Below are 24,942 nucleotides of genomic sequence, written 5' to 3' on the forward strand. Positions count from 1 at the left end.
ATATGGTAAGGGCCAGGCGTCTCATTTTCTCCCCAAGCCTTCATCCCAAGGTGTGAATCCCCGCCCTCTCTCTAGGATGGGGCGGGGGGGGGGAGCAGTGATATTGCCATTTTCTCCCTCAGTTCCTCAGCAGCTAACCCCACCGCGCCAGACATACGACGCTTCCCAGGGATCCCTCTTCTTGTTTTGGAGTGACCATAACCCCCTCCAATCACTGCCCTTGGGCGTCCCTCCGCTTTTTCGTGGTACTTCATTGTATCAAATGCAGGGATTCCAAGGTGGAAGGCTGGCCCAGAAGTCCTTTAGAAAACCTCACACAAAATACAGATCTCACCATGGCCTATCACCCTGAAACTGAAATCCAGCCTTTATATTTCCAGGGAGAAAAAGCCTTGACTAGGAACCTCCCTCCGGAGGGGTTGATCTTACCTGTTAGGTAAGATCCAGCTCAGCTCTCGCGCCCCCTCCTCCCCGGGCCCTCCTACGCTGGGCTCTGAAGCCGCAGTGCCCCCCCGTCGCCCCCCACCCTCGCTCCTGCGTCTTCCTGAGTTCGCCCGCCCCCCCCCCCGCGTTTTCCCAGACTCCCCTCGTGCCTTCGGGTAGCCACCCAAACACCCCCGCCCGCGCCCGCGGCGGGGATTCCTGCGGGCCGGGGGCGCCCTGGGTGGCGCGCGAGGAGGAAGGCTCTGCGCCAGGGCGGGCGGCCGCGTAGGGGCGCTGCCCGAGCGCTGCGCAGAGGCCGGGCGCGGGCGCCGCTGCGGCACGGCCGCGGGGCGGAGAGGGGCGGGCGCGGGGCGGGCTCGGCCGGGAATGTAGAGACCCGGGCGGGAGCCTCCCGGCGGCGGCGGCGGCGGCGGCGGCCAGGCTGCGGAGCGCAGAGGCTCCGTCACGTGTTTTTCTCCTCCGAGTGAGACGGCGGCGCGGTCGGAGGGGGCCGGCGCGCAGAGCCAGACGCCGCCGCTTGTTTTGGTTGGGGCTCTCGGCAACTCTCCGAGGAGGAGGGAGGAGGGGAGAAGTAACTGCAGCGGCAGCGCCTCCCGGGGAAGAGACGTCTTCCCCGACTCCTTCCCCAGCCACCCCCCGTTTCGTCTCCCGCCCTCGTCCTCCCCCCTCCTCCCCTGCCGACTGGGGCGAGGGGCAGGGATGAGCCTGTCCCTCTGGCGCGTCCCCAGCTCCCCAGGCTGCCTAGTAGCGTTTCGCGTGGAAAAGCCACTTTCTCCGCCTGCCGAGATGGGCCCGAACGGGGGCTGCAGAGGACGCGTCCGCGGGCGGCGGCAGCAGCAGCAGCAGCAACGGCCGCAGCGCCGCGGTCTCTGCGATTGAGCTGGTATTTGGGCGGCTGGTGGCGGCGGGGACGGTTGGGGGGGTGGGAGGAGGCGGAGGAAGAGGCGAAGGAGGAGGAGGAGGAGGGAGAACCCCGTGCAACGTTGGGACTTGGCAGCTCGCCTCCCCCTGCCCAAGGATATTTAATTTGCCTCGGGAATCGTTACTTCCAGAGGGGAACTCAGGAGGGAAGGCGCGCGCGTCTGGAGGGGCAACGCCAGGACCCCCGGCCGCCGCCTGCTTGCGCCGGACTCTGGCCCCGGCGGCGAGAGATGCTTCTTCCCGGCCGCAGCGGCTGAAAGGAGACTTGGCTCTCTGGGTATCCGGGCTGCACTCGCGCCGGACGCGCAACCTCCCCGCAGGGCATGAAACGCCAGTAAACTCCGGTCGGGGCTATCTCCTTGGCGCAGCTGCTGCGTGCTCCTCTACTGCCCCTCCCCGGCGCGGAGGGCGGCGTGGATTTCGGAGTCAGGGTTTCTGCCGCCTCCAGCCCTGTTTGCATGTGCGGGGCCGCGGCGAGGAGCCTCCGCCCCCCGCCCGGTTGTTTTTCGGCGCCTCCCTCCGCGCGGTGGCGGCGGCGGCAGCATGGCGAGCCCTCCGGAGACCGACGGCTTCTCCGACGTGCGCAAGGTGGGCTACCTGCGCAAGCCCAAGAGCATGCACAAGCGATTCTTCGTGCTGCGGGCGGCCAGCGAGGCTGGGGGCCCGGCGCGCCTCGAGTACTACGAGAACGAGAAGAAGTGGCGGCACAAGTCGAGCGCCCCCAAACGCTCGATCCCCCTGGAGAGCTGCTTTAACATCAACAAGCGGGCCGACTCCAAGAACAAGCACCTGGTGGCCCTCTATACCCGGGACGAGCACTTTGCCATCGCGGCGGACAGCGAGGCCGAGCAGGACAGCTGGTACCAGGCCCTCCTGCAGCTGCACAACCGTGCCAAGGGCCACCACGACGGGGCCGCGGCCCCCGGGGCGGGAGGCGGCGGGGGCAGCTGCAGTGGCAGCTCCGGCCTTGGCGAGGCCGGGGAGGACTTGAGCTACGGGGACGTTCCCCCAGGACCCGCCTTCAAGGAAGTCTGGCAGGTGATCCTGAAACCCAAGGGCCTGGGTCAGACAAAGAACCTGATTGGCATCTACCGCCTCTGCCTCACCAGCAAGACCATCAGCTTCGTGAAGCTGAACTCGGAGGCTGCCGCGGTGGTGCTGCAGCTGATGAACATCAGGCGCTGTGGCCACTCAGAGAACTTCTTCTTCATCGAAGTGGGCCGTTCCGCAGTGACGGGGCCTGGGGAGTTCTGGATGCAGGTGGATGACTCTGTGGTGGCCCAGAACATGCACGAGACAATCCTGGAAGCCATGCGGGCCATGAGCGATGAGTTCCGCCCTCGAAGCAAGAGCCAGTCCTCCTCCAACTGCTCTAACCCCATCAGTGTCCCCCTGCGCAGGCATCACCTCAACAACCCTCCACCCAGCCAGGTGGGGCTGACCCGCCGCTCACGCACAGAGAGCATCACTGCGACCTCCCCGGCCAGCTTGGTAGGCGGGAAGCAGGGCTCCTTCCGGGTCCGTGCCTCTAGTGATGGCGAAGGCACCATGTCTCGCCCTGCCTCTGTGGACGGCAGTCCTGTGAGTCCCAGCACCAACAGGACCCATGCCCACCGGCATCGAGGCAGTTCCCGGCTGCACCCACCTCTCAACCACAGCCGCTCCATCCCCATGCCTTCTTCTCGCTGCTCGCCTTCCGCCACCAGCCCGGTCAGTCTGTCGTCCAGTAGCACCAGTGGCCACGGCTCCACCTCGGACTGTCTCTTCCCGCGGAGGTCTAGTGCTTCCGTGTCCGGTTCCCCCAGTGATGGCGGTTTCATCTCCTCTGATGAGTATGGCTCCAGTCCCTGCGATTTCCGAAGTTCCTTCCGCAGTGTCACCCCGGATTCCCTGGGCCACACCCCGCCGGCCCGCGGTGAGGAGGAGCTGAGCAACTATATCTGCATGGGAGGCAAGGGGGCCTCCACCCTCACGGCCCCCAATGGTCACTACATTTTGCCTCGGAGTGGCAACGGTCACCGCTACATCCCGGCAGCTGGCTTGGGCACGAGCCCAGCCCTGACAGGGGATGAAGCAGCCAGTGCTGCAGATCTGGACAATCGGTTCCGAAAGCGGACTCACTCTGCTGGCACGTCGCCTACCATTTCCCACCAGAAGACCCCATCCCAGTCCTCTGTGGCCTCCATTGAGGAATATACCGAGATGATGCCTGCCTACCCACCAGGAGGTGGCAGTGGAGGCCGAGTGCCCAGCTACCGGCACTCCGCCTTCGTGCCCACCCACTCCTACCCAGAGGAGGGTCTGGGAATACACCCCTTGGAGCGGCGTGTGGGCCACCACCGCCCAGACGCCTCCAACCTCCACACCGATGATGGCTACATGCCCATGTCCCCAGGGGTGGCCCCAGTGCCCGGGAGCCGAAAGGGCAGTGGGGACTACATGCCCATGAGCCCCAAGAGCGTGTCTGCCCCTCAGCAGATCATCAACCCCATTAGACGCCATCCCCAGAGAGTGGACCCCAATGGCTACATGATGATGTCCCCAGGCGGCAGCTGCTCTCCTGACATTGGAGGCGGGCCCAGCAGCGGCGGCAGCAGCGGTGCCGCCCCTTCTGGGAGCAGCTATGGCAAGCTCTGGACGAATGGGGTAGGGGGCCACCACTCTCATGCCCTGCCACACCCCAAACTCCCTGTGGAGAGCAGTAGCGGCAAGCTGTTGTCTTGTACGGGTGACTACATGAACATGTCGCCAGTGGGGGACTCCAACACCAGCAGCCCTTCCGACTGCTACTATGGCCCTGAGGACCCCCAGCACAAGCCAGTCCTCTCCTACTACTCGTTGCCAAGGTCCTTTAAGCACACCCAGCGCCCCGGGGAGCTGGAGGAGGGTGCCCGGCACCAGCACCTCCGCCTTTCCTCCAGCTCGGGTCGACTCCTCTATGCTGCGGCGACGGAAGATTCCTCCTCGTCCACCAGCAGCGACAGCCTGGGCGGGGGATACTGCGCGGCTAGGCCCGAGCCTGGCCTCCCGCATCTCCACCATCAGGTCCTGCAGCCCCATCTGCCTCGAAAGGTGGACACAGCTGCCCAGACCAACAGCCGCCTGGCCCGGCCCACGAGGCTGTCCCTGGGGGATCCCAAGGCCAGCACCTTACCCCGGGCCCGAGAGCAGCCGCAGCCGCAGCCGCCACCACCCCTGCTGCCCCCTCCGGAGCCCAAGAGCCCAGGGGAATATGTGAATATTGAATTTGGGAGCGATCAGCCGGGCTACTTATCAGGCCCCGGGGTGTCCCACAGCTCGCCTTCTGTCCGGTGTCCATCCCAGCTCCAGCCGCCTCCCAGAGAGGAGGAGACGGGCGCGGAAGAGTACATGAACATGGACCTGGGGCCGGGCCGGAGGGCCGCCTGGCGGGAGAGCACCGGGGTCCAGCCGGGCAGAATGGGCCCGGCGCCCCCTGGAGCTGCTAGCGTGTGCAGGCCCACCAGGGCAGTGCCCAGCGGCCGGGGTGACTACATGACCATGCAGATGGGCTGTCCCCGGCAGAGCTACGTGGACACCTCGCCAGTCGCCCCCATCAGCTATGCGGACATGCGCACCGGCGGCGGCGGTGTCGTCGTGGAGGAGGCCAGCCTGCCTGGGGCCGCCGCGGCCACGCCCTCCTCATCCTCGACGGCCTCTGCTTCCCCCGCCGCGCCTCAAGGAGCAGAGGAGCTGGCGGCCCGCCCTTCCCTGCTGGGGGGCCCGCAGGGACCCGGGGGCCCGAGTGCCTTCACGCGGGTGAACCTCAGCCCCAACCGCAACCAGAGTGCCAAAGTGATCCGTGCCGACCCGCAAGGGTGCAGGAGGCGGCACAGCTCCGAGACCTTCTCCTCGACGCCCAGTGCCACCCGGGCAGGCAACACGGTGCCCTTCGGAGGGGGGGCTGCAGCCGGGGGCGGCGGTGGTGGCAGCAGCAGCACGGAGGACGTGAAACGCCACAGCTCTGCTTCCTTTGAGAACGTGTGGCTGCGGCCTGGGGAGCTCGGGGGAGCCCCCAAGGAGCTGGCCCAAGTGTGCGGGGCCGCCGGGGGTTTGGAGAATGGACTTAACTACATAGACCTGGATTTGGTCAAGGACTTCAACCAGAGCCCTCAAGAGCGCCCCGCTCAGCCGCAGCCTCCTCCTCCCCCGCCCCCTCATCAGTCTCTGGGACGCAGCGAGAGCGGCTCCACCAGCCGCTCCAGCGAGGATTTAAGCGCCTATGCCAGCATCAGTTTCCAGAAGCCGCCAGAGGACCTCCAGTAGCTCAACTGGACATCACAGCAGGTGCGTTTCATGGTGACAAAAGTCAGAAGACAAAATTGCTTTTAACCTTGTGCTCGAATTCTCTTCCCCTGCCCCCGCCCCTCCTTCCCTGTCCTCCCCACGGCTTCTTAAGGGAGTGCACTCCTAGGAGGGAGGGGTCAGGGCACAGGAGATGACACCTGGCTGATGGCCCGATAAATCTGTAGGAGCAGCCACAGGAGGGCTTTTTCCTTTGAGGTTCCCAAGTGAAGTACTTTGGTATTTCCAAGACATATATCCTACAATACCAGTTCTGAGGTGTGTGAAGTTCATGTATAAGAACCTTGATCTCTTTATCGAAGTTTTCTTTTGACTATGCAATTAGGTCAGTCTCTGGAAGGGACAGTTCTATAAAAATATTTATTAATACAGGGGCTAAGCCCTTCATGGAATGGTAATTTCTCAGAGCTCTTAAGGGTGATTTTATCAAGTTGCTCTGTGTACTTTGGTTCTGTGATTTCACGATACCAAGGCAACATAAATAGCAGTGGGAAGCTTCAATTTTTAGTCCTGTTGCCCTAAAAAGATTCAGAAGTAAGAGCTTGCTTAGGCTTATGTATTTAAAGAAATACCTGTCTGTGACTCTCTTTAGAACGTAATTATTGGTGATATTTTTTTTTGTTCCTACCTGCATGAAGATTTATGAAATATTACTCACACACTGACCCACAACCTCACAGGCGTGGCTGCTTTTATACAGTGAAGTCTTGCGTGCGTCTGGGACCCATTACTGAGTTAAGAGTTACGAAAATTCATCTCAGCTTGTGTGCCTTACAATTGTCTTTTCTTGCAAAGACCCGCACAGAGACACCACACAGGTCATATTGGGGCTACTGTACATCTTCTGTAAAATTACTTAACATTTTTACATTGAAAAGAAGGAATGTTAAGTCAGGGGAATGGGAAGAGTCTGGTTTTCATCTGCACTGAATGTAAGGGCTAACCCTTGTACTCTTCGTTTGTAAGATATTTATTGTTTGCCTTTTAAGTTCAAGAGTAGATGCCTCAGTAAATGTTGAAAGTTGGCTTCAGGTGGTCTGCGGCTAAGGCTGTATTGAAAACGAGAAACATTTGTAATAGGAAATTAGCCTGCCCTTGGTTCTGTTGAGACTGTTTTCTGGTGGTCATGATTGTGGGAGGAGGAGAGGAGTATAGTTTGCAAATAATGAGATGAGTTGGCAATGTAGAAATTTCCAGCATTTGGAAACACTTTATTCTGACAAACTGATTATCTTGTGATAGTCTTTTTATATATGCTTCACCGAATGAGCTTTTAAAAGCATTTTTTCTTCTTAATGTGTGTCCATTCATAAGAAATTCATGTGTGTATTGGGTTCCTATTGATAGGTATTTTTTTATTATGTGGTCACAGTCTCCTTGATTCTAACAGTTTCTAATATTTGACCCGTATCATCTTCTGTTTCATAGAACAAGGTACAGGTATACAGACATTCAAACTAAGATTTTAGGTGATACGATATATTACACAAAGCATTTATTTGATTAGTATTCAAGATTTATTTTCATGATTCGTCCTCTAGAAGAGAGATTTACTTGTGTACCTCAACAGTAAAAATTTTGGTTATTTCAAATGATGTTTTTGGAAATGTGAATCTCTCTAACACTTTAACTGTTTGTGTTGCAAAGTGTTTCATTTATAAAGGAATGAGAATTTGAAGGGAAAAAAACCCAGCAGAACTAAGATTTTGCTTTTAAAGGAGACGAAAGATGAGGCTAACAAACAATAAGTTTTCCTCACCTGTTTTCTTAATTTGAACAGGTTTTTTTTTTTAAGAGAGTAGAATAAATAATATTTTGTTCTGAAGGAAATTGATGACCAAATAAAGTTTTTGTTTTTCAAAAGGGCTTTAAAATAAAATCCTCCTCATATGGAGGATACACTAAAAACGAACCAACCAAAACAAAACAATCTTCTATTCTTAGCTTTCTGAGGGAAAATATAATATTCTGGAACAACCATATAAGCATATCCTTAATAATCCTGGAGTAGCAATAGACCATGCTTTGATAGCACCATGCAATAAAAATTCTAAAATGTGTATTTGTAAGATGTAAATGGAGAGAGATGAGGGTGTGTGTGTGTGTGTGTGTGTGTGTGTGTGTTTTAAGTGAGGTACCAAATGCTACTTGGCACATTTACATCCTGAATTCTGCTTGTCTGCCTTTGCCCTGTTGAGTTTAAAGATGTGATGTGATAGGCAACTATCATCTGAAACAAAAAGAAATCAAACCTGTCTGTGGCAAACCACTTTGTCTGGGAATGAGTGTGTTAGACTGTGAAAACCTTGTTTTCCTAACTTCCTCAGCAATTGCTATCTTTGCCTATCTTTCCGTGTTTCTCAGGTAAAACCTGAAATAGGAAAGGAATGAGGGGCTCAGAGATGTGTGCTCTTTCTCCTAACCCCTCATTTTAAACAGCTCTTCTTGTTGAATATTTTTCACTGGAACATTTCTGAGGTATTTAGTGCAGGTGCCCAGGACTGCTGGTTGCCCTTGATTCACCTTCTGTCTGACCCCCTTTTCTGTTTCTCTTCTCTCTCTTGGCCATCCGTGTCTCCTCTGGGTTCTGACCTGCTGGGTTGTTTTATCCCCCTCTCCTATGCCCCTTGTTTCCCACCTCTTATTTCATGTTCCTGCCATTGTCTTTTTTTTTCTTTCGGGCTCCATTTCATAATTTCGCAGTACTTGTGGCCTACTCTCCGCAGAGAGTAGTACATTGAGAGCCCGAAAGGGAGGGCAGAAAGGGCATGGCAGCCCAGCTACCTTCAACCAGCATTTACCGCAAATTTGTGTGTTAGTTTTGTAAGTGCAGCTGGGCAGATAGAGCAGGCTTTGGCAAAGACACAGACTCCAGCCATTGCTTTAAGGTTCCTTTTTTTTTCGGTCATTTTGTTACGTCCCCTTGAAAAACAAAATGGGCCATTTTTCTTCCTTTCACTGCATTTCCTAGTTGTGATTTCCAGGATGCCTACCTCCACGACTACCTCCCATCTCTCCTTCCCTCTCCCTCCCTCCTGTCCCCTCGCTGTGTGGCCTTTTTGTCTGGCGCACACCCTCTGGGCTCTGGCCCTTTCCCGTTTCCTCGGTCACCTCTGCTTCCTGCATTCCTCCCTATTTATTTGGGGCTTGGCTCCCCCTGCCTCCTGCAAAGCCCCCTTTGGCCTGGGGTCGGGGGATCTGCAGCGAGGCTGAGGCCACCCTAAGAAGACTCCAGTCTGGCCCTCCTCCGGTCGCCTGGGGGCGCGGGGTCGGCCGGGTCCCTTCCCCGGCGCGTGGTGTGAGGTGGCGGTGGCTGACGGCGGTGGCGGGCGAGCCGCGGCCCCTGCACAGCAGTGCAGAATCTGGCCCTGAGCGGGCGGGGCATCCGGGCTCTGATTGGCCCCGGCAGAGCCAATCAGCGCGAGCGTAGGCCGAGCCGCAGCAGGGGTGGGGAGGGGCCTCGGGCGAGGGTTGATAGGGGGCCTTGGTCCGGAGTCCGGGGGTGGCGGCGGGCCGGGCATCCGTCGCCCACCCCTCTCCCTCCACCCCTTCCCTCTGGAGCACACAGAACTGAGCGAAGTACACGCCCCCTCCACCCCCCTCCCAGAGGATGTTATGCACTCGGCCTTATTCTTGTCCATCTAGACCAGAATCCTAAGAATGAGAAAGTCCAACCAGCCCACTGACAGAGGCCGGAAACACACGCTTCCTCTTATATTTAATTGAGAAAAATCCAGGCCGTGACCATGTGACGTGCCCCATTTTGTTTCCCTCCTCTCTTTACTACGGTTTACTACTACACCACGTTCCTGTTCCTTCACCTTCCTGTCTTGAAATCTGCAAGCAGGAGGGAGCTCTACAGCACGTGGTTGTAGGATTGATTGGGTTGGCTCAAGATTTTTACATTTACTTCTCTTACTATTGGTAGGGAGGAGAGAAAAAAACGGAGTAGGAAATACAAGTGCTGTGGCTGGCACCGTGTGGGGATCATTCGGAAAACACATTTGGCTTGAAATTACGTTAGGCTCAACCGCTTATTGAGTGCTTGCAGTTTGCAAAGCACCAAGCTAGATAAGATCAACAAAAACTGACCATCCTCGGCCGATGGGAGCTCAACTGAGAAATGAAAACGTCTGATGTAGCTTGCTTGCAAATCGTGAGAATCTAGATATTCGTTACAAGGGCTTGGGTAGGGTTCCTTACTGAGCTTGGAGGTAATGCTGCTTGCTTCTCAAAAACAGATTTGTCTTTTGACCAGTGACAGCCCTAGTGGCAGCTCATCAGGGCAGGCTGGGCGAACTGATGTTGAAAGCTTGCTAGATTTGTGTTGTGCTCCCTCACATAACCAAAATTGTGTGAAATGTAGTACCAGATGAGATCGGAAATTTGTTCAGATTTGTCTTTTGTACAATAAAGAGGGGAAATAACAAAGAGAAATACCATGGAAGTATTTTCTTCTCCCCATCCCTCTCAAATAAGCATTTCTCACCAACCAGCAATCCCTGTTACAATCACTGAATCATAAGCCCCAAAGGCAGCATTTTTACTTAGGTGTTGATTGAAACATCGCAGGTGAAAATGTAAGGAAGTAATTCTATGCCCCTGAGTAATTCTATGCCCCAATACTGCTTCTGAGCAGGTGGGAGTGAGCTTCTCTGCTGTTCCAGAAAACTTTGAGCATCTAACAATCCTCTTAATTTCTGCAATTGTTTGGGTAGCTTTTTGTGTTAAAAATAAATCCATAACAAAATTTCATATACTGGAGTCATTTATCTGATTGCCCCCCAGATAAACACACTATCTCCAAGATTGTCTTAAGAGTAAGAGACTTGGAATCCAAAAGGGCATACTTCCCTCCCCCCTCCTTTTTTTTTTTTTTTTTTTGTTTGTTTATCAGAATTCCCGGAAAGTAGTTTAATGCTATCTTGAGTGATACAATGGAAAAAACAGCTTCTGGGAGCTAGAGATCTTGCTTTGTAGCACAGCCTGTTCCCTTCACTAAGCTGAGCGACCTTGAGAAAGTCACTTAATTTCTCTGTACTATTTCCTCATCAGTAACTGGAGAATTTTGTTCTAAATTATTCTAACTTCCTTTGCAGCTCTAAACGTAGGGATATTTTGGAGAAAATGACTGATATTCTTTAATGGGTCAGTTGTAATGAGGATTCTTTCTGAGGAAGCTATTGATGGGGTGTAATGAAGTGCATTTGAATATACTGTTCTGTCCTGTTCTAACTTCTGGATCACTCTTTATGGTTTGATTCAGGACTGATTTTTAACCTTTCTTGTTTGGAGGGGGCATTTTCAGGTTTTAACAGACCTTAAGACAAACCTTCCTGACTACACCAGTCTAAATTTTTGGAACCTTCTCTAGACTGGATTCGGTTCCTCTCCCTCCTCCCTAAGGTCAGCTGTTGGAAGCATCCCTCCCCACCTGACAGTATAGGTCCGGCTTTAACCAATCCATGTCTATGACATTATTCTGTTTATTATGTTGGAAATCACCCCTTCTTGCGCTGGTGGTCTGTTTATGGACAGTGTTTCTCATTTGTTCCATCAGAATTCTTCAGTGAGGTATCCACTTGAGTGAATAGAGAGGAAATCTGAGAGGGCAATTGAGAACTATAGGAATTTGTGCACAATTTTTTGTTTAGTTTTATTTTTCTCTGTTAGACGGGTGAAAAAGTTCTTGCTGGCAGAAATCAGTGTTGTTCTACTTTGTGCTTCAGGATTTTTGATTGGTCGTTTGAGCTGTACAGTGCTTTGCTGACCCAGTGTAATCCTGACTGTCCAGTTGCCAATGTAGTCAGAGGTTCCTACCCTTTGGGCACCTCCATGTGTGTTTCATAAATCATTAGAATAGTTTATTGACTTTCAATCAAAACTTCATTAACCTAGTGCTTTTCCAATCCTCCTGCTATAATCATATATATTTCTTAGCTGTATAGTATATGAATGGTTCCTTTTATTTTGGTGAGCTGGTAGTTTTAGTATAATGGAACGTTTCACAATTTTAAGGTTTTGTTTTGCTTTGTTTTAAAGAAATCCATTTCCTCAATTATTTCCTCATGTTACGGAGTTACTGGAAATTGTATTCAAGGAAAATAGCTTCTTGTGGATTAGTTTGAAGTCGGTTTCACGCTAAACATTCTGTAACTTTTTTTCATACTAATACTTTTTTTTTTTTTTTTTTTTGGCTGCGTTGGGTCTTCATTGCTATGCATGGGCTTCCTCTAGTTGTGGTGAGCGGGGGCTACTCTTCGTTGCGGTGCGCGGGCTTCTCATTGCAGTGGCTTCTCTTGTTGCGGAGCACGGGTTCTAGGCACGCGGACTTCAGTAGTTGAGGCTCGTGGGCTCTAGAGCTCAGGCTCAGTAGTTGTGGCGCACGGGCTTAGCCGCTCCGCGGCATGTGGGATCTTCCCGGACTAGGGATCGAACCCGTTTCCCCTGCATTGGCGGGTGGATTCTTAACCACTGCGCCACCAGGGAAGTCCCCTAATACTTTTCTTGTGTTTAAAATAATAGATACTCTACCACATTTATAATTATGTAATTGACTTATTATTTTATTACCTTGTGAGTCCATAGCTGTATGGCAAACTTTAAAAGTTCTTTTAAAAATGTTATTGAAACAGGCTCAGAAGTTGTAATCACATTGAATTTTAACTTAACAGAATTAAATTTTGATGTTGGTATGGTATAATTGTATACTCATTTCAAACTATTGTGAAATGTTGCAAAAAGAGTTGTTGTAAAGCTTTTTAAAATGATAGACTAGTAAATATCATCTTTTTGGTTCTATTCTTATCTTCCAGTATAGAAATGGTAGTATTTTCTCCCATTCTTTTTTTTTTTTTTTTTTTTTTTGCGGTACGCGGGCCTCTCACTGTTGTGGCCTCTCCCGTTGTGGAGCACAGGCTCCGGACGCGCAGGCTCAGCAGCCATGGCTCACGGGCCCAGCCGCTCCGCGGCATGTGGGATCTTCCCGGACCGGGGGCACGAACCCGTGTCCCCTGCATCGGCAGGCGGACTCTCAACCACTGCGCCACCAGGGAAGCCCTCCCATTCTTAATTTATGGGAATAGGTGGAAGATAGATCAGATAAATATAAGGTACTGTCATCTATGGGAAGAGGAAAGTTTTCCATTTTAATAATCTTGCTGCAGGCTCTACTATAATCTATTTGCTAAAACAGATTTGGTTGGTTAAATGTTATATGTGCTTCTTCAGTGAGTCAGTGATCTTTGAGTAACAGAGCTTTTACAAATGATGTATTTAGGTTGAAAAGGCTGCTTTTCTTTTTCGACCCCCTTTCTGCATTTTCATGAATGATAGCGGTGGAATTAAATACGTGGGTCAGAAAATAATTTTAATTGTGTTTATCTTCAAGCAGAGAGAAGATTTTTGTGGTTTTATTACCCTACCTTGAATATTTTATTAAGCTGTGTTGCCTTCATTGTCTTCCTTTGCCATTCCCTGTTTTTGTTGTTGCTGTTTTCCAGTCTGTGTCACACTGTCCACCATCACCCCTGTCCCTGTTGGAGCCAAACCCATATACACTGGTTGCTAATTGGTCGGACTGAAGAAAATGCCAGTATAACCCAAGTTGTAGTAAAGAAAAAAGACGTTGATAAACTTCCCTCCCCCCTTTTTTTTCTGTTGACCAAAAAATACTTTGATGTGAGTTCTCTGATCCTCCCTGACATATTTAGGTCATGGTACTGGACAGTATCAGTTTCTTGAGAAATTGATAGTTGTGTTATGTTTGTTGAAATGATCAAAGAGGCATTCTTTTGGTTGTTGTTGTTTTCCTTCATATATCTAGTGTGGCAAACAAGTTATATTTTACACAGAAAGTTGTGATTCTTTTAGGAAGGTTATGATCTAAATGAGACAGGCAAAATTAAAAAAAAAAGACATTTGCTAAAAATAGAGCAGTTGAAGGTCTCTGAAATATTCAGTAATTACTATGTATTTAACTACTATTCAATATTCTCCAATGATGATCTCCCTGTTAAAGATTATTAAAAGGGCTCTGTGGGATATGAAACATAATCATACTTAGCCTTGAATTTTAGGGATTCTGGGAATAATCAGAAGAACTTTCCATCTCCATTATTACAATAATGGAGGCCACCCACCTCCCAACCTCAAAATAACTGATCTGCCTTTGGCCAGATAGGCCCTAAACTATGATTCCCCTCCCCCACTTTGCCTCAATAAACACCATTGAGCACCTGTGGTATTCCAAACAACACGTACTTTGTTAAGAGGATGGGGATGAAGACATGGAAACGGGGACAAAAATGGGAGGGAGGAGGATTCATCCAAGTAATTACCAAGTTTCTTATGGCACAGCTTACTTGGGGGGAAAAATTGAGATTCAGAAGGTGCAGTCCATGAAAATCTGCATTTTTCCTATACTTTCAGGGCTAAAGTGCCCATCTGTCTTAAAGTTTTGCAGGCATCTAACCATGGCTTCCTGCCTCACCATAACACAAAGCATACTTAAATAGTTTATAAGGCTGTTGAAACTCTCCTTTGGGAGAATGGTGCATTTTCGGCCATTCTGCTAGCAAACATAATATTTACAAGAAACAAGAAAAAGATATCTTTGGTCTAAATGAAGCAGCCAGGAGAGGGGTCCAGGTGTTAAATGTGCAGGAGTTCTGTGAGTACTTGTCACGGGTTGGTCAGTGTTAGGAAACATGGGGTGAAGATGAGGGCTGCAAAAGGAATTGTAAAATCTTTTCTTTTGGTCTTAGAAGCTCTATTATTCAAGGACTTTTTCTCCCCCTTTGGGTAGGTGGTTTTTATTTTTAGTAGTGAAAACCTCTAAGCCTCTGACTTCTGGTTCCTGTGCTTGCTTCTGGCGGGAAGTATAATCTTCTTTGAGATTTTGCCATTTTTCTTTTTTAAGCTCTCTCTCTCTCTCTCTATTTGTTTTGATGGTGTGCAGTCATACTTGTTTTTAAGCTTATCGTAGTTTCTTCCAGAAACATTAAAAAGCATTTTTTTAAAGACCACCAAGTCTTATGATAGTTTGCTGTATCTATTCACACTATTTTTTTCTTTAATATTTTGGTATAGGCAATGCATGCATGTGCTGTAAGTTTCAAGTGATTTAAACATTTTTTTAAAGATATAGAGTGAAAATTAAGCCTTCCTCCCACTCCAGTTCCCCAGCTTCTCTTCTCAGAAGCCACCACCAATGCTTGTTTTTTGTTTATCTTTCCAGAGATGAGCTGCTCATAAAATTTGAAGCTTAGTAATAGAAAGTTGGGTAAATGCCCAACAGCTCAGAGTCTTCCATGGAAGAACACACTCAGACCCCACATTTCTGCACGGAAGGATCACAGCAGACAATATACCTCTTACAATAGACTCACTGCTTTGTTTTTGTTAAAGGGAAAAAGAAAAGTACTCTTTATTTTCCATGCCTCTTTTGAATACTCGGGTTAAAAGAAGTACATAACCCACAAAGGAGGAAAAGCATTAGTTAAGAAATGGTCACCTTTTCTAACTTTGAGGTGTTTGTGCTAATTGATGGAGAAGGAGAAGGTGTCTAAATTTTCAAATTTTCATGGTATTACTCAAGTATTCGGCACCCAACCCCCTTAGCCCCCCACCCCAAGACTGAATGAATAACTAGTTCTTAATATAGTGCAGTAGGATTAAGTATAAAGGTTAAGGATCTTTGTGAAGACTTTCTGGACACTAGGGTCTCATAGTTTTGAGAGTTCAAATGAATTAATGCCTCTTGCTGGATGACTGAGAGCTAGAAGTTCACCTCTGAGAAAAACATAAAAAGTGACTGCTTGGAGCTTCTAGTACCAGAGGCTGTTGTCTATATTTTTATTTAATGCCATTGGTGGTTGGTGAAAATATTCATGCTCTTTTCCTAGAGGAGAGAATTATACTTTCTAACAGTCCTCAGGTGGCTCACACAGGACTGGAAATGAAATGTCCTGGAAGGGCACCCAGAGCCGGAGGACCTGAGGCATCTTGAACGATCCCTCTGCCTGTTCACCAAGACTGCCCTTTTCCCATGGACACAGGAAGCTGGACCAGATGAGAACTTCAACTTGAGTGGGGAGAGATGAGGAGCAATGACTGAAATGGAGTCAAAGACTTTTAAATGGGTCGAAAGAGGTTTTCCCACCTGAGCACAAGCCCAGATCTGGGTAATGCAGAGTTGCTAATTATTGGAAAGCAAACCCAAAGGGTTGGCAACATCCCACTCAAAGCCAAAGCAGGACTTTGAACTCTTTGCCCCAGATCTTCTACCAGGCCTTACTTACTTGTTTCTTTTACCAGAATCCCCAGTGTCTTAAATGTTCCTGAGGTTACAGAACAAAACAAAATGGGGCCACTGTATAAAGTATGTCATGGTAGAGGGAGGAGAGGGAAATCCCTAAAGTGTTTTGAGGGGCTGGCTGAGTGAGGGTATTTATAGCCTAGTCTTGGCAAGTCCTACCTACCCCGCTCAACTCCTACCTTGACGGCCGTTTTTGCCCCCTTTCCCAATTCCAGTGCATGCTTTAAACCACAGCTAAACAATAATTTTCTTTCAAAGTTGATCCCATCCCTGTGGTTAGATTAAGGAATATAAATATTACATTTTTTTTTTAAAGAATGGGTAATGAGTTAATTTCTGAAAACATTTTACCTCCACTAGTAGGGTACCCTGGACGTTATTGGGATTATAGTTAAAACTTTCCCTTTTGCCTAAACTTTACTGCGCGTGTGTGTGTGCGCGCACGCGTGTGTGTGCGTGTGGGGGGGAGTGGGGGGGCAGAGGGTTAGCATATGGAAACTACAGTCCAGTAAAAAGGGTTCTACTCCTAAAACTAGGTCTTTAAAGGTATCTTGCAGCCTGAGCCTTGGTCCCTCGCAAGTCCCTGCAAGGGACGACCTTCAGAAAGTGTGCGGGCTTGTTGTTTCTCGGGCCTTTGAACCGGGTGAGGAATGTGTCTCAAGACGGAAAAATGAGTGGTTGGTGCTTTTAGCCTCCAGCTTGAAACTCGCTGGAGGAATGTTATTGTCCCTTCAGAGCCTGCTTCCCAACCCCCAGGGCTCTTGGAAAGCATCTTTGCAGGATGAAGTCCTCAACAAAAACCCATGCCACATACTGGACTGAATGTTAATATTATGACATAGTATGAGTGTGTTTCGTGTTTGGTAATTGCAGTCATTGTTGCTTTTGTTGTGGTCATCCATTTAGAATGCTTGGTGTCAGTTGATTTATCTCTTGTAAAAATAAAATACAGTGTGTGTGTGTGTAAAAACAAAAACAACAACAACAGAAAAAACCCTTGCCACCCAATTCGATCTAATTCACTACTTTTTGGTGGATTTTAAATGAATGTCTCTTCTCTAAGAATAGAACCCCATTCTATGGCTTCCTCACTACCCCAACTGAGATGATTTATAGTTACTCATGAGATAAAGAAACTTCAGGCTTTTTTTTTTTTGGCTTGGGGAATATTATTTTAAAAAATAGTGACAGGAGGTATTTAGGGACATAAATAAAGAGTTCTGAGCTCTGATGAGTTCAGAATGGATTTCACCATCTGTAAAATTGCATTTGCAATGTAAAATCAATACATTTAAATGATCAAAGAAAACATTTAGAGTATTCAATTTGCTGGGTTCCAGTGTACCTAGCACCCAGTCTCTTTCCTTTCTTTTAGAAAGCTTAACCCTTTCTGCGAGATGCTGGAAACCCCTGTCCTGGCTCTAATTACTGGTTTAATGCTATTCCTTCCTACTAAAAATTGTAAGCTGTTTGAGAGTAGTGTCACTAATTGTTTCATGACTCCAGTATCTGTGGAGGTGCACACAAAATGCTTGCCAAGTTAAAAATTTGTATATCAACAAACAGTTCTAGAGAGAGTTGTTGAACCAAGGAGAAGACGGCTTTAGAAAAATCCCAAACAAAAACAATACTGTGGATATATTTTGAGTACCTCAAGCCATTTCATTTGCCAAATATTTTAAAAATCATACTCAGATTTAGCAATATATTTAAAAAAATAGTCAAACAAAATTACAGGAGTCTTTGCAATCTGATATGACCGGATATGAAAACTTGGGGAAAATTAATTTCAGCTGCCTCATTGCTGTGTCTGAAATCCTTGGAAACTTCCTCTGTTCCCCCAAACCATTCTTTTAAAGATTGACAGAAACTTTGCTTTGTTTTGACAAGATTTATTTCTTTGCTTCCAACAGTAGTTCATCAACTTTTATTCTGCTAATAGAGTTCTTCTGATGTTAATTGTAGCCTACTGATCTAGGTCAGAGCATAGCATTTTCACTGAGGTTTAAGATATCAAAAGCAATGAGAAAAGTATTTGAAAAATAATTACTGTATCATAGTTACGTCTATTTTTAAAAAGAGGCCAGTTGTTAAGTATTTGATTCATAGAGTAGCCTTCTGATTTGTCCCTATGCTCATTCTTTTTCTTCCACTCGAGTATATTGTTGCTAATTAGCCCTCCTACTAAAATATAGGTAAGGTCTGGGAAAAAGAATTAAATGTAAATGAGTCCATTTTGCAAGTGTGGTACTTCTTACTACTCTGCTAAAAAGTTACCTTGGTCTCAGCAGTTGACCCTAATTGCCAGGATATGAGACTTTTCCCTTGTTTCCGCTCTTGATTACGGCTGGGCTAGTTTGATGACCAAAGGAGTAGAATGTATGTTCTAAACTAGCTATTCAGCTATTATAGCAATTCTTTTTAAACATTGCTTGAAATTTTAAGTATTATGCTAACAATTAGCATCCAAACAATTTTACATATAGCAAAACATTGGTCATCCTTTCAGATAAAACTCCACAAGTCCCCAGGATCTGTAACATAAATGTGTTCTATTTTATTTTAAATAGGACTTCAGTTTTCTTGGTCCTGCACAGTCACATTGGCATTCAGGCTACTTTCTAAAATTTGAAAGTGTTTCCAGCGGGTATGTGTCGGGTATTGAGCTAGGCTATTTTTCTCTCTGCCAAGGTGGTTGACTGGGTTTACATGCTTAGTGCAATGTGTCTGGCATTTGGTTGACACTATTTGTTGTAGATACTGAATGAATGAATGTGGGACCATATGTTTTTAAACCACAGTATGGGAAAGGTGCCAACACCTCATTTATCTGGAGAGCAGAATCCTATTCTATTCATGAGGACAGAGAGTTTTTCTTAGCTACGTTACCACTGTCTGACACTTGGTGGTACTTCTTGTCTTACATGTTTCCATTCATTCCATAATTAAACTGTTGTAATTACTGAACCTGGAAGTTTGAAGAAATCATAACTGGTCTTGAAGATAGTTTTGGGGAATCGCCAAAGACTCAAATGTTTGTAGTTCTGGTTAATTAATGCAACAAGGAGTTAGTGAGATACTACTTAGTGTCAGGCATATCCCTAAGTTTTTGAGTTACAACTGTAAAGAAAACACATGAAAATTCAGACCCTCATAGAGCTTTTTTTAATGAGGACTGGTTGAGGGAGAGGCTAGAAAGGATCGGCCTTCTCGGGGGACAAATAACATCCACTGAGAGAAGGAATAGGGACTACTGGCCCTTTTTCTGGACTTGAGGGGTTGACATTGATTTGTTCATGTACTTGTACTTTAAAACTCATCACGTCCTTTTGCCTGGATCTAAGTACGTCATTTGTACTCCTTGGGGTTTTTCAGTCATGATTAAGGTTGCCTTGTGACTCACAAGTGAAGCAAAGTCAGATTTTCCTAACGTCAAAGGGCAGGATTTGAAAGAGAGGGAAGTAAGACTTGAAATTGGTATGTGTCTGCTTTAGAGAAGATTGTCTTACATGAAAGGCAAGATCTAGAACAGATGACACCATGGGAAGGGTGTGCGAGGTGTGTGATGTCTCTAGGAGGCCCTGGAAAAGACTGGCCACAGCTGTGGCCACCACTGTGTGTTGGGCCACATGTGTGTGCTGGTGTCATGAACCACAGCTTATGTCGTAGTTTTGGATGGTAGTATTGATAGTTTTCACTGAATATTAAGAGGTTTCTTTTGAAGACTATTATGCAAAACTGGTAATTTGTCATACCAATTCTTTTCTGAAGTTTTGGTTGAAAATTCTGTTGGACAATTATTTAATATGTTTGCTTTTCTCTACATTTATTCCTTATACAAAATGTGAGGAAAGACCAATACCTTGAAACTACTCTTTAAAAGGTGCTTTTATTTTGCTATTACTGCCTAATTTACTAATAAGGATCTTCAGGTATGTTCCTGTTACATCCATACATCACGAGAGTAAATTCCACCATTTTGAGGTAACTTTTCTAGTGGTTACCAGCTTTTATGGTGACAAAATCTGAGATTATTTCCCTCATTCTGATAGTAGTGGTGACAAGTGATGACCCTTGTCCTTTTTTTTTGTAAATTGAATATATAAATTATATTTTTATCAGGAGATTTAAATTTATGTAGTTAAAAAAAAACTTCTGTGAGGTACAATAAGGTTCTGAAAACAAATTAAAGATAAAACAATGAATACATCTAAACGTGCAGAAGATAAAACAAGAAATCATAACAACATTGGTACTGTTATTAATCAGTTTGCTAAAAGAGGAAATAAGACTGGAAATGAATTTAAACAGAAATTCGTAGAAGAAAATAGGCCATAAACATAAAATATTTCATAAGTGATTGGACAGTGCTCATGAAACTGAATATAACCTGTGTTTCAAATATAATATATATCAATATTTAATTGCTGAAATTTAATTGTAGAGCCAGTTGCCTCTGAAAGAAATTTTGCATCATCTAACTTTTCTATAAAAAAATCAATAATTATATCAAATACAGTTTACAATTTGGGGTTCTTTAAAGTGTCCAGGAAATTTAAAGGTGTTTGAAAACCATTTAGAGAGCAGAATACATGAATATTTTTATAATTAACTAAACTTGTTTTATTGCTCATTTTTAACTCAGTAGTATTTTTTTAAGCATTTCCTTACTTTCTGTTACTATAAGATACTCCATGATCATCTTATTTGTTTCCTGCCCCAGTCCTAGAATCATCAGTTTCTCCAAGGAGCCCTGATTCCTTTTATTGGAGAACTGTATTAGAAACCAAGATCTTGGCACTAGATGTGTTTGTTCCTACTGGGATGTTATTTCTTTTTTGCCCTCTCAGCTGTCAGAGTAAGGAAATGTATGTGTGTATACTAACCCATATATATATACACATATCTATAAACATTTCTGCATGTAACCATCTATAACTATACTAAGCTAAGCATGCGTTCATACTAATGTATAAACTCTAATAAATTTCTGTATGGATGATTCTAGCCTCCTTCCCTTGCTTATCTGCACCTCCCACCCCAAAAGTGAGAAACTTGGCTGTCACCATCCTTCATCCATTTACTTGTTTGTTTCCACTACATATATGTACATATATTCCACTACATATATGTACATAGAAGTGTCAGAATTGTCAACCCATGCCCCGGAGGAAATGACTTTATCAGCTAGAGTGCAGTTTCTTTTGCCTTTAGTTTTGTAGATTTGCCTCATTTCCAGTTACCTAGGTCAGCACCTGATAATCTCCACATACTTCAGTGAGGTTGCTTCATGCATCCGTAATACATCTAGATGCTTCAGTCACATTCTACATTCTACCCGTAATCACTGATCTCTCAAATTAAAAAAAAAATTTTTGCATACACTTAAGGCTTACTCTTTTTGCTATCAAGTTCTAAGTTTTGACAAATGCTTAATGTCTTGTGTTTACCATTACAGTATCATGCAGAATAGTTTCACTATCCTAAAAATTACCTGTGCTTCCCTGTTTAAACCTCCTCCCTCTCCCCAGCCTCTGGGGATAAACCACTGATCTGTTTATCATCTCTGTAGTTTTGCCTTTTCCAGAATGTTATATAACTGGAATCACACAGTGCGTACATTTACCAGACTGGCTTCTTATACGTAGCAGTATGCTCCTAAGATTCATCCATGTCCTTTTTTATGGCTTGACAGTTTCATTTCTTTTTATTGGGGAATAATATTCCATTGGATGGATGTACCACAGTTTGTTTATCCAGACCATTGACCTTTTATGGGATGTTTTCCTACATGTGTTTGAAGACCTTTGTGAAGTCATCTCTCAGTTTTCCCTTCATATTCACCATCATTAAGTTTTAGTTGGCATTCTGATTTCTCAAACCTTCAGTCAGTTCTGTGGTTCTTTCCAAAACCTATAAAATATTCTGCATCTTTTTCCTGCCCAGAATTGGCCAACATTCTGGAGTAGAGTGTTTCAGACCAACCCAGGGTACAGTTGGAGATTTGCTTTCTGATTTCTCCAGTTCTCCCCCATTTTAATCTGCTTGTGTCAGTGTTTATTTGTTCAGTGGCAGCAGAATGTTTTGTATCACGTTGGAGCCCCTGTGATCACCTTCTTAAGCTTTCTTGCTTCAAGGACCTAGCTAGTTGGAATTTTTTAAACAGTTACATGAATCCTTCTACTAGTAGTCTTCTAAAAAATATTTTATAATATTGCCTCACTATAGATATTTACAAAATCCATTTTTCTCCTACAGTAATTTTTTCCCAGGTCTCAGGGGATCAAGTTAATCCACTTCATGTGAGCTTGGTCATCATCGATTCTGGACATCCAGTAGGAATCTGGAACTGACCAGGCATTCCCGTCTGATCTGGTTTCTGGGTGGTTCACACAAGGCAGCCACCAGGTTCATCGCTGTCTGGACTTGTAGTCTGGGGATAGGGCTTTCCTTCCTGGACTGCAGAATTGTTCCTGGCTCATAAAGGGGCCACTCTGTGAGAATCAGTGCTTATCACCCTGGTGTGAAAAAAGGCAGCTACTTAGCAATTGGCTAAAAGGGGCATGAAGAGCCTATTTATAGAATCTTTCAATACTTAACAAAAATTTTTGAGCATTTACTATAATTCAAGGTGAAGTCAACCTTAAGGCTACTCTCCTAGGGTGACTTCCATTGACCAAGGTAAAACCCCTTCTTACCCAGCTGGGGTGGATATGCCCTGGGGCAGGTAACTAGAGGAGGGAGTGATAAGAGGGCCATAAAGGCACAGAAGTTTTGTTCAAATACCATAAAATCCCAGGCCGTTTATCGTTTATGTTCTGTGCCATAGTCCCATTCCACATAGTCAACAGACGTTGATTTTTTTTCTCTCTTTCTCTGAAATGGTCTCAGCTTGTTGTGTGATTCTGGCAATAGAATTCCTGACATACTAGATCATAAAGATTATAGCTAGGTGTCTTTTATACCTGTGTGCATGTGTGTGTCTCCATGTATTTTATCCTTGGGTTACATGAGTAATTTTTCAAACACATTCCCGTATAATCAGTTTTGTTGTCTGTACTTGTTGACTATGAAAGCCCCTGGAAGAGTTGTTTAAAAGACCTAGGGGTTTCTTGAAACACGTCCTTTTCACCAAAATGACTCTCTGAACAAAAGCTATTTTTAAGACTGTTTAAAAATTAACTGACCTGAAATAAATCTTATGTTCTTTTGTGAACTATATATTAAAAATAGGGATCTATATCTGCTAATGGCTTTTGTTTCAAAATTTCCAGAAATATCCAAATAGAGTGCTATAGGTCATTGACTAGGGACATTCATGGGATCCTCCATAGAATTCCTGGGGCTGCTGGATTTTGCACGTTCTCGATTGCCACCAAAGCCTAAGAGGAATTGGTGTGACTGGACTATATTTGCATTTAGAGTGTTAGCAAGCCTCCAGAGTACATATGCTGGGCTATTTATGAAACAACTTCAGCTGACAGCTGAAGATCAGAAGATTCTATTTTGGGACGTGTCCTAAATGTGAGGTTCTGTGGTGAAAAAAAATTTAGTGTCCTACAGATAAGAATACTTAAAACAGGAAGCAATGGTAATTTACTGCATCCTGTATAAGTATCCTTATCAGTCTGATAAGCTTTTGGTTTCAGTTCTGCTTTCCTGATTTCTTTTCCTGTAATCAGCTTCTATAAGAGGATTAAAAAGGCGGGGGGGACGGGTGGGGGGGGTCAGGAGTCCGGAGAGAATTTACCAGCATCATTTTTCCTGTCTTGATAAGACTCTTTCACTTCCTACCACTCAATGGTATTTACTCTGCTAAGAGAAGAACCGTGTACTATGGTTCACTCATCCCATTGGCTCATCTACTGTGTTTATGCCTATAGGATTGCTTCTGTATATATTGTAATGCAAGGCTAGGTTGCCTATCATACATGAAAGGTTGAATGATATGACAGAACCAGCATGGGCAGGAAAAGAGGAGATGTATATTTTATTCCAGATTCGGCCACTTCCTGGGATCCAGGATTCTTTGACCTAATTTTCTGGTCCATAAAATTGGATGCAGTGATAATTTCCCCAATCTATCTTACAGTTTTGTTTGGATCAAGTAAAAGTGCAGTTGTAAACTATGAATTGCCTTTCGAACCTAAGGTTTGCAGTGGTTTGAGTTTAAATCCCACCACTCCCCTTTCACCCTTAGAACACAAGGGTGCTTTTGGTTTATGTTCTTTCCTTATTAAAAATATTTTTCAAATTCAGTGAGCTTCTTAGACATCTTGGCTGGACGGGTATATTGTGATTGAGTGCCTGAAAAGATGCATCGACTCTGACTCTCTAGTTCAGATATTTGTTTCATGAAGCTTGAGTGTGTTGTACAGTGAAATTCTAGGAAACTGGGTTGCATTTATTAGCTGGGCATAGAAAAAATAAAGTTCTACACGTGGGCCAAATTATTTTATAAGCTGAAAGTATAAATCAGGATTAAAGACTGAAATGTATTTATTAAATTTTAAAAGGAGGTATGTGCATGCATTTTATAGTTCCTGTGGATTTAATTATATACTAAATATGGAAAATAAAAGTATTACTGGGTGGTGATAAATGTTTTCTTCCACAAAATTCTTGTTGACAAATATCTCTACTCTGGAGTCTCAGCACCCTTTGCCAGAGAGACCTGGTGTTCCTTGCTGTGCTGGGCAGAAGGGTGACCATCTTGAAGTGATAGGGAAAGGAAAGAATGACTCACCCACTTAGCTAGGGAACTAGATAAGCTCTTTAAGGTTGGTCTTAGAATCTCAATGGTACAGTTTACCAGTGCTAAAGAAAGGAAGCTTTGGAGAGTGAAAGCTCCAATAGCTGAAAGAGTGCTATTTTACTCTTGATAGGATAAAATGGCTTTGGTGGTGTTGGCTGTGTTGTGATTTTGAAAGTACCCC

General features: G+C 45.9%; 1 protein-coding gene across 1 annotated transcript in view; it reads left to right on the forward strand.

The window, feature by feature from the left end:
• The first annotated feature begins 1,388 nt into the window (after positions 1-1,388).
• The window catches only part of IRS1 (insulin receptor substrate 1), a 61,727-nt gene continuing 38,173 nt past the window's right edge, over positions 1,389-24,942 (forward strand). The window contains exon 1 of the mRNA XM_060106048.1: positions 1,389-5,670. Coding sequence (XP_059962031.1) covers positions 1,909-5,649 — 3,741 coding nt within the window. The 5' untranslated portion in view covers positions 1,389-1,908 and the 3' untranslated portion in view covers positions 5,650-5,670. The remainder of the gene's footprint in view (positions 5,671-24,942) is intronic.

The sequence above is a fragment of the Mesoplodon densirostris genome, chromosome 8 (assembly GCF_025265405.1).
Source record: "Mesoplodon densirostris isolate mMesDen1 chromosome 8, mMesDen1 primary haplotype, whole genome shotgun sequence".
Classification (NCBI taxonomy): Eukaryota; Metazoa; Chordata; class Mammalia; order Artiodactyla; family Ziphiidae; genus Mesoplodon; species Mesoplodon densirostris.